The 9,682-nt window shown below is 60.1% G+C and overlaps 1 protein-coding gene across 1 annotated transcript; it reads right to left on the bottom strand.

Moving 5' to 3' along the window:
- Positions 1–4,156: 4,156 nt before the first annotated feature.
- LOC140656740 (START domain-containing protein 10-like) lies at positions 4,157–9,102 on the bottom strand. The gene is made up of 6 exons (XM_072872814.1): positions 8,938–9,102; positions 5,452–5,599; positions 5,230–5,333; positions 4,996–5,113; positions 4,659–4,711; positions 4,157–4,369 (listed from the first exon to the last, which is right to left on the bottom strand). Exons 1-6 carry the CDS (start codon positions 9,100–9,102, stop codon positions 4,157–4,159), a joined length of 801 nt encoding a protein of 266 aa, XP_072728915.1.
- Between the last annotated feature and the right edge of the window lie 580 nt (positions 9,103–9,682).

Genomic DNA, 9,682 nt, shown 5'->3' with positions numbered 1-9,682 from the left:
GTTCCCCTGGCAGGGGGTAAAATCCTGCTCGAGCACCTCTGCTGAGCCCCAGCAGTCAGTTCCCAATGGGGACTGCTCCTTCCCAGAGCCCATCTGGGAGGACAGCCTGAGCCGGGACATCCCCCAGCCATGGGACCATCCTGGCGCCAGACAGCTGGCATGGGGCCATGTAGGAGGGGAGCAGGGCACAGCAAAGTGCTGGGCACGGGCAGGGCACTGGCAGCCATGAGGCGTGTGCTGCGGCTGGGTTGTTTTCTGAGGGCTTCCTATCGGCCCACTTTCTACAGTGCAGGTTTCAAAGCCTCCGCCTGATCTCTTTGGTGTCTGCCATCCCAGTGATGCAATCTATATTTAGACGCTAGCCTCCTTGGGCCGAGGCAGAGACCCCTGTTGTGTCTATGGGTTCACACAGCAGGAAGGTCTTGCCTGCTCCCTGGAGGGGGCAGGTGGGCAGGATTGGAAAACACCTCTTGGGCTGGGGGATTGGGCTTTGTGAAGATGTTGGCAAGGGTTGGAGGAAGCGAAGATCAAAGTGAAGGTCGGATCCTTCCAGCACATTGGCCTGTGCGGTCCTTCCCCTTTCCGGGCAGCACCCATGATGACACTGTCCCTCAAGGTCCATGTGTCCAGCTGCCCATCCATCCATCCATCCATTCTTCCCTCCATCCCTCCATTCTTCCATCTATCTATCCATCCATCCATCCATCCATCCATCCCTCGCCATTAGCACTTGCTGCACCCTGGGGCAGCCTTTGCTCTACCTTCATCCCTACCCACACTGGATTGTGCTGGGGGATGTGTGCAGTGATGGTGGGAACATCTCTTGGGAGCAGGACAGGGTGAGGGACACTCAGGGCTCGTACCCAGAGGGCAAATGCCATGTTGGACAGCTGGAAATGTGGGGCTGAGACTGATCCTGGAGGGTTTGCCAGGGCACAGCAGAGAGCTGAGCCCCTGGGAGAGCTTGGTAGAGGAGTAGGGAGGGGGAAGCTTGAGGCTGTTGGGCTTGGAAACCTGCTGGACCTCTCCAGGCAAGAGCCCTGCTGAAGGCCAGTCCATGAGATAAGACAGGCTGCTGGGGGGTTCCCTGCTGGGCTCAGGGTCCCGGTGTGGGTCGTGGGGGTGAGACCTTCCCAAGACCTATCCATGAGCTCAGGAGATGCAAAGCATGAGATCCTGGGGATGGGGTCACATCCTCCCCCAGCCAGGGCACTGTTGACACTGGGGGCACTGGAGCGGGCTGCGGAATTGTGTGTGGGCAGGACAGGGGGCCCATGCCACGCTCCCTCTGGCTCCCATCCGTCGGGGTACTGGTTGACATCACTGCCTCCGGGCTAATCTCTCATCCAGCAGCAGCTTCCTGTTTCCTTTCCAATCTCTGCACTGTGGGGCGGCTCCTCTCTGCCTGGGGCCAGGCAGGAAAAGCCATCCAGCTGGGTTCTCATGCAGGGCTGCAGCCCCCGCATGTCTGGCCCTTGCCATGCTGGACTGTGGGCCACCCGCTCCCCCAGCATCCCAGCGAGGGCACCTGGGGGGCTCCAGTGCCCCCACACCCTGCCTGCTCCCTCCCTCCCTCAGGTGCTTGGGGATGCTGATGAATGGCCTCCTTCCTGTTTGTGCCACAGGAAACCCAGAGTGGCACATCATTCAGTAAGGAATCACCATGCTGGGGATCCCAGCACCCCACGGGGTCTGGGCCAGCGCCCTTCCCCAGCCCCACGGGTTTCATCCTGGTCCCTGGCCAAGGTGATGCTGGGGGCCAGGAGCTCTGCTGCAGCCCAGTGCTGGATGTGGACCAGTGTCTTTGCCACCTCAGTGGTCCTTGTCCTCCCCATGCACTCGATGCCACTGCTGTCCTCGCCATTTTGGGCATTATTGTGTGCTGAGATGTCACCCACCGCAGCACAGCTTTCCCCGGGGCTGACTGGGGAGTGGGGACTCCCTGCTGGCCTCTTGGTGCTCAGGCAGCAGCTCCTCACACCTGCTTAGGGTTGGCTAAAAATAGCCCCGCAGCAATGCTGCAGCCCGGCTGCTGCAGAGAAACATCCGGGGAATAAGAAGAGATGAGCCTGCTTCCTGCAGCACCAAGGCTGTGTGGGGTGGTCTTCAGCCCAGCACCCTGTGGGCTTGGGGTGCCAGTGGGCTCTGCCCCATCAGGGCAGCACCCAGGGGTGTTTCTCCTCCTTGCTCTGGCCATGGTTTCCTGCCCAGCTCTACCATGATTATTGCAAAGTGTTCTTGGGGCAATTTGGGGCTGTGATGTGTCTTTTCACAGGTAAAATCCTCCCTGCTGCGGGTGCCCTCCATCTGCTAACATGGTGGGAGCAGCACGGGGCAGGGAGGGACTGTTCCCCTCACTGTGAGCTCCGTGTGCTACTAGGGGGGAGTCTGCACATCTCCTGCCCTTGGGTTTTCCGCATTTTCCTTGCAGAGGCGGCTTCTTGACCCTGCTCTGCTTGTGCAGACAGCCCAGCTGCAAACCATGGGAGCCAGCTGCCCTGATGGCCAGGACCTCCTCTCCCCTCCCCAGCACCCTCTGCAGTGAGACACGTGCATGCGATGTCCCCCTGGAACAGCACAGGAGACATACGTGACCTAACAGGGCGGCTAAGGGGGGACAGTGAGCATCCACACCCGGGATGCTGGGGTGGGTGTCCGGACGAACTGGGGAGGAGAAGCGCAAGGTGTGGGGGAAGCAAGCACAAGGAAGCAGCACTCACAGCTCGGGGTGGGACCACAGGGGGTCAGGGTGACCAGGGAACGTGAGGCTGGGTGGGTCAGAGAGGCCTCAAAAGCCACAGTGGCAGGTGGCTCTGGGCAGGCTGTAAGCCCTGGGTGCTGCCAGGGTGTTGTCTCCCACCACTGCCTAGGCAGAGCTCTGGCTGTGAGAGCAGCTGCCACGTCCTGGCCATGTCCCCTAGTCTTTACCTTGCTGGGACAGGTCTGGAGCTGAGCACCTCAGCACTGTCAGCAGTGATGGCCCCATTTGCATTGGCCTTGCACAGATCAGGCTTAAATCCATCTGGGGCAGGAGCCCAGCAACTGCAGGCAGCCTCGGAGCATAAGGGCGAATGGGTGGATGGAAAATCCAGCATTTGTCAGCGTATTCCCCCAGCAGTGTCTGTCTAGACTAACTTCCCATTGTCTGGTGGAAGCTGCCCCATGCCCACACACGCTCACATGCATGCGCGTGGGTGTGCGGAGCCCAGCATCTGCCTCTCCTGCCCCACTGCCGGCCACCTTGCTCCCTGGTGAGGGTCACCTCTGGGTGCTAGAACTGCATGGCTGGTCTGGCCCTCCTGTCTGACCCAGGACCTAGCACCTGGACAGCCTCAGGGTGGGCTCGGTGCCAGCTTCCTCGCTGTCCCGTGCCAGCCTGAAGCTCTCTTGCACACACACCAACCCCTTTATTGTTGTGCCAGAAACCACAGCAGCGGCAAACACAGAGAGAGTGGGGACAGAGGCTGCCCAAGGTCCCACTGCCAGGACAAGACCCGCCAAACACCACCTGGGGAAGGGGTCCCCAGAGCCAGTTGGGCTAGAGCCAGCCTGCAAAGGTGAGCCTGATGTCCAGGAGAGGACCTGGGAAGGGTCCCTGAGATGGGGGGGGGTCACACAAAGCCTGGGGGGGCTTGGTGGGCTGGAGCAGGTACAGCCTGATTGCGGGGCTTGCAGAGCCATACCTCAGTCCAGAGAGAGTCAGTCCAAGCCCTGTGCGGCTGCAAAGCCTGGGCAGGACCCCCATAGACCCCCCACTTCTGGACCTTTGAGGGACACTCCTAGAAGGTCTTACAGTGGCAAAGGGATATCCTGGTGCCAGGAAAGCTCTACCCCATGAAGACCTTCTCTTGTCCTGCCCAGCCTCTCCTTGGGGCACCCACTCCCACTGCCAGCTCTACCTCCTCTGTGGGGATGTCTCCAAGGGCCACCATGGGTGCAGGGGGGACCAGGGTGCCCGTCCTCCCTCTTTCCAGCACCTGTGCTGCAGGTTCCCATGGGACAGTACCTTGCTGCCTGGGTAGGGGGGTCTGGGATGAAGGGGTTGGAGAGCAGATGTGACTACTGAGGCGCAGGGGGCCAAATTCCCACCTGCGCCCCCTGGCTGCCAAGCCCTGGTCACGTGGGGGTCCCCCCGCAAGAGGGCTGTGGTGAGGCCTCAGGCCTCATGGTCACTGGTGCTCAGGTGGTCCTCGGGCAGCCCCGTCTCGTCGATGTTCTCCAGTGAGTCAGCGTGCTGCACTGAGAGCTCAGCCAGGCTGACACTGGGCAGCGTGTTCTGCTCTGGGTACACCCAGGGCTTGTATCCAGGGTCGTGCTTGCGTTTCCACTCTGGGTACTTCAGCCCAGCCTTGTAGATCTTCTTCATTGCCTGTGGGCAGAGTGGATCCAGCCCATCACAGTGCCCCAAGTCCCCAGTGGGGATGGAGCCACCCTGGTCTGTGGGCACATCTCCCAGCTCCCCCATTGCTTCCTTTTTGGGGGTGCTGGGAGGGGATGGGGTCCTGGCTAGGACCACACAGCCCCAGCAGCATGCCCAGTGCACACCCTGGAAGCCCTGGGTCACCCAGCACCCATCCTGCCCCTACCTATAGGGCTACTTTGGGGCAGCTCATCCCTGATGCCTGTGCATCCCACCACAGGCCACGCACCCTGCTTACCTTCGGTGCCACAAACTGGGAGACACGGTTCACCACCCACTTTGGCAGCGACCCTGAAAGAGCCCAAAGCCCCATCACTCAGCCGATCTGGGCCAGCCCCAGAGGAGGCACCATGAGCCTGCAGTGCTCCATGCCAGACTGAGCCCCCCCAGGGCTGATGACACCTGCCCCACGCTGTGCCCTGGGAAGGGACCACCTTCTTCCCTGGTTGTCCCAACTTCCCAGTGCCCTTTGGACCTCTGGGTGATGGAGAGCCATGGTGGGTGAGCTCTCGGGGGTATAGTAGGAGCCATCCCCCAGGAGGCACGCTGCACCCTCCCCTCCTGCTGATACTCACCACGAGGATCCACCTGGGTGAGGTAATAGAGGATGCAGGCACTGGCACCATTCGCCTTGATCAGGTAACCTGTCTGCAGGGACACGGCCCTCACAAAATCCTTCCGGGGTGGGTATTTCTGCAGAGAGATGTTGTGTACCTCAGAGCCTGCCCGAGCCACTGCACAGCCTGCCTGTGCCTGCTGACCCATGGGGCCAGCACCCCTGTCAGGGCTGGGGCCAGCCGGGAGCTCACCGGGTGCTTGACGCTGTAGTTGATGATCATGTAGTCATTGCCCAGGGGCAGCCAGGAGCGCAGGGTAACGAAATCCCGGTTCTTCAGGGGGCTTGGGCATTTCCCTGCGGACAGACCATGTTACACCCCAACCCATTGCCCCCATGGCCCCACACCCACGCACTGGGGTGTGGGGTCGGGGAGGGGGGCCCTCGGGGTCCCCAGGGGCTGGGGGCTGCTCACAGGAGTAGTATCCCACGTCAGCATTAACAGTCAGGCGCCCGATGTCGTAGGTCTCGATCATGTTTGAGTCCCATTTCTTGCGGTAGCGGGTGTCGTGCAGCACGTCGTAGAGCGTCTCGGCACGCACGTCTTTGCAGGAGATGCAAGTCTGTGGGGAGACGGGCAGTTGGGCAGGGGAGCAGTTGGGAGTTGGTCTGGGGACGAGGACTTTAAGCTGTTCCTGTGTGTGGTGGCATGTCCCTGTGATGCTATAAAGCCACGTGCACATATGCCATGGAGGATGCTCTGCACACATCATGCAGGGCACATCCCTGCTTCAGGACAGCCCAGGCAGAGCTACCAACCCTGCTGACAGCATGCAGCACAGTGCAAAGGCAGGAGGGCAGCAGTGGTAGAGGGATCCTCTGCCCTCAAATGGAATTGCCTGGTGGTCCAGGCTCTGGTGCCTAGGTACCCCGAGCCCAGCTCTGTCCTCTCACCCCATGTTCCTGCAGGGCAAGCAAAGGGATGCTCCTGCACTGGCACGATGCTCTCAGGTGTGGGGTCCAGTCCAGGGAGGCTGGCGGGGCCTCGGCTGTAACTAGAGCCATGGAGCTGCCTGACCACACCGGTGAGTGCATTATTGATGAAGCCGGCTGCCCTGCTTCTCTCAATGCTAGGAGGAAGGACATGTCATCTGCTCCTTGTTAGAGGCCTTGCATCTTTGATGAGGTGTTCAGCAGTGCCGTGTAATTGGAGATGGTCCTCTGAACGTGGCAGGTCCCATCAATCTCGGGCAACCTTTCCCCGATGGCCTGGGTGATGGTTTCTGCCCAGCATGCTAGACTCATGCCCAGGACAGGCTTGGAGATGTGCTGCACGCCCCAGGGCACTGTGGAGGAAAGTGTGGGAGCACCCAGCCCCCTCCTCCTGCTCCCCCTCCCTAGCCACCCCCTCCCAGCTGGGTCTGGAGGTGCTGCTGCTGCAGGGTGAAGGATGCCTCCAGCCGGAGGTAGAGCTCATGTTCCTGCTGGGGTCCTGGAAGCTCCAGTTATCACAGCGGGACCACTGCAGCCTTGCACCCCCAAAATCCCCCACTAAAGCCTGTTCACTACCCCTCTCCAGCCACGAATGAACAGAGGCTGTGCAACAGCCACACTAGGTGCAGCAGGTGGTCAGCTGGGACAGGGAAAGCACAGAGCCCAAAACCAGACCATCCACAGTGAATTCAAGTGGAAAAAATCCAAAGCTTCAACTGTTCAGGGGCTCTCCATGCAGGCTCTCTTGCCTGCATTAATGGAAAGATTGGGGCTCTTCTGACCCCCAAGCCCCAGCCTGTGCAGCTCAGCTCTCCTGCACAGACTGAGTGGCATCCTCCATCCCACATTTCAGGAAGGGTCCCGGGGAAGTGCTAACCCCTGCACCATGCCCGGGCCCTCTCCAGAGCAGGGGAAAACCACATCAAGGAGGTATTACTTGCAATGAACCAGGCCGGGCAATGGTGCTCAGACCCCCATGAACCTGCCTGGGGTCCCATCTCTATGGGGCTCAGCGGTGGCAAAGTGGGATATAACTGCATCCCCTCTGCCGGGCTGTGCTTGTTTGAACTTGGCTGGACTTCACGAGGTTCCTGCCAGTCTGTCCCTCCAGCCTGTCCAGGTCATGCCGAGCAGTACCCTTGTCTCCAGCACTTCAAACACTCTCCACACTTCAGTGCTGCCTGCAGACTCACTTGAGAGGGCATTCAATCCCATCATCCCAGTAAGAGGGTGGAACCTAGCAACTGGCCACCGTCTGGACTCTGCACTGCTGACCACAAGCCTGGTGGTGAGCTGGTGTTCCATCCACCTCATCATCCACTTCTCCAGTCCAGATCTCACCAATCTGGTGATAAGAAGACTATGGGAAACCCTGTCAAAGGCTTTACTAAAGTCAAGGTACACAGCTTTCGCTGTTCTCCCCATACACACACAGCCAGTCCTCTCATTGCAGGAGGCAACCAGGCTGGTCAAGCATGATTTGCCCTTGGTAGGTCCCTGCTGCTGTTCCCACTGCCGTTGTCCTTCAGGACATGGCTTCCAAGAGGATGTTCTCCATCACCTTCCCAGGGATGCAGGTGACACAGCAGCCCATAGCGCCCTGGAGCATCCTTCTTGCCCTTCTGGAAGATGGGTGTGATGTTTACTTCTTCCCAGTTATCAGGGACCTCCTGCAGTCACCGGGACTTTTCAAAGAGACCAGCCTCCTCAGCTGGACCACCCCTGGGTGTGTCCTGCCTGGTCCTGTGGACCTGTGCATGACTAACTGGCTTAAGTGCTCCCTGATCGTAGCCCAGAAGCTCTTCCTTGGCTCACAGCGGCAAGGCAGCGTGTACTGCAGCTACACCTCTGCAGAGAGTGCTGCTCCTCCTCCTCACCTTGGCGCTGAAGGGCCTCCATCTATGGCAGCATTGCAATCATTGTGTGCTCAGCTCCTCCTGACATCTCCTCAGCTGTATGCGCTGGTGTGCAGGCACCTGAGATGGGCTGCGGGTTCAGGAGAGTGGTGCAAGAACCTCCTCCAGTGCACTGCACCCCACGCGCCTCCTCACCACCTCCCCACACCTCTCCTGCTCTTCAGGTCATAGTAACCCTTCCCTGACACTCCTAGTTGAAAGCCCTTCTTACCAGGTCGGCCAGTCTGTTGGTAAGATGCTCTGGCTCTGCTTGCTCAGGTGGATCCCATCCTGATCCTTGGCCAGAAAAGCCAAAGCCCTGCCTGCGACACCAGCCACAAAGCCAAGCGTAGTCCCACAAGATGTTCCCACGCAGGGCTTACCTCGTGATGGGGCTCCATGCCCCTCACCCCCAGCACCCCATAACCACTCTTGATGTACTTAGGGTCACCGGACAGAGCCATGCAGATGAGCAACAAGGTGTAACAGCCTTGGGATGGTTGAGCCTTGCTAGTCCCTCTGCAGCATCCCAGATCCAGCCCCTGGCAAGCAACAAACCTCCTGAGACAGCACATGGAGGCTCTTAAACTCTCCTGGATGCTCATCCAGTGCAGGATGAGAGGTGGTGTGCCCCAGGATGATGTGGCCCAGGGAGAGGGACCAGGGAGGCATCCGGCCAGCCTGTCTCATGCCCGGGGTCTCCCAGCAAGGACACCTACATCATGTAATCAATCCCAGGGACTTCCTGCCTCTGTCTGGATCAAGGGCAGCCACAATGTGAGCCCACATGTGTGCGTGCATGGCAGGATGCTGCAGCGGGCATCCTGGCAGGTTGAGAGGCTAAAGCCATGGGGCAGGCAGGGAGAGCCTGCAGAGCAGCTTGCCAGCTGGGGAAGTACCTCTGAGGGACTAATCCTGCCAGCATTTGGAGCAGAAATACTCCCAGGCAGGCTTGACCAGGGTGCTGTGCACCTTCAGGACGGGCCAGCAACCCAGGGACCCTCAGGAGCAGCTAGGCATGCAGCTGGGGCAGAGAAGGGCTGGTGGTCCCACAGCCGCCAGCATCTGCTTACCTTGATTTTCTGCACGGCACAGCTTTCTTCCTGGCCTTGACTCCACACGGTCACGCCAGCCTTGTTATACTGACAGTGCCAGCCCTCCAGGCTCTCGCACTGATCCCTGAAGGAGCTGAAGTCGGAGTCATCTGGGATATAAACCATCTGCCCTCCTCTGGACATGGGGCTGAGCTGCTGGACCCAGGGAACGGGCACTGGCTGCAGGCAGGCTCCTTCTGCCTCACCTCCCGGGAAACCCAGCTCTGCCCTTGAGCTCTGCCTTGCTGGGTGCTTGCTGCAGCTCACATCATGCTCTGAGCCCCGAGCCTGTGCCCCTGGTGTGGGCACTGGCTGCTCAGGCACACCAGGACAGGCAGAGACCTCCAGCCACCCTGGCCACGCTGTGCCGCACAGAGAAGTGGGGGGAAGGCTCCTTCCCTGCAGCTGCTATCGCGGGTGCTGGGAGCTCAGATGTCTTCCCTGGCTGGCTAACCAGGATCACATTTCTCTCTGTCTGACTGTCAGCTCCTCTATTATTCAGCAGGTAGCAGTGCAAAGGTGGCTCGGCTTTCAAGGCAGAGCTGCCCCTGGATCCCTGAGCCCCCTGTCCCTGTCGGTCCCACTCTCCCCTCACTGGCACGCTGGCAATCTCTGTGCCTGATTTTGCAGCACCAGCTCGCTGGCGGGATCAGCTGATCACCTGTCAGGAGCAGTGACCAGGCCTCCCAGCAGCAGCATCGTCAGGATGCGGGCCAGCGCGGGT

This window comes from Ciconia boyciana, chromosome 9 (genome assembly GCF_034638445.1).
Source record: "Ciconia boyciana chromosome 9, ASM3463844v1, whole genome shotgun sequence".
Taxonomy (NCBI): Eukaryota; Metazoa; Chordata; class Aves; order Ciconiiformes; family Ciconiidae; genus Ciconia; species Ciconia boyciana.
This window is presented reverse-complemented; position numbering and strand designations above follow the sequence as displayed.

Coding starts and splice junctions, on each gene's coding strand:
- LOC140656740 (XM_072872814.1), bottom strand. CDS start 9,102: ATGTCCAGAGGAGGGCAGATGGTTTATATCCCAGATGACTCCGACTTC. Junction 5,600..8,937: donor GTGCCGTGCAGAAAATCAAG/GTAAGCAGATGC, acceptor GTCTCCCCACAG/ACTTGCATCTCCTGCAAAGA. Junction 5,334..5,451: donor TGACGTGGGATACTACTCCT/GTGAGCAGCCCC, acceptor GTCTGTCCGCAG/GGAAATGCCCAAGCCCCCTG.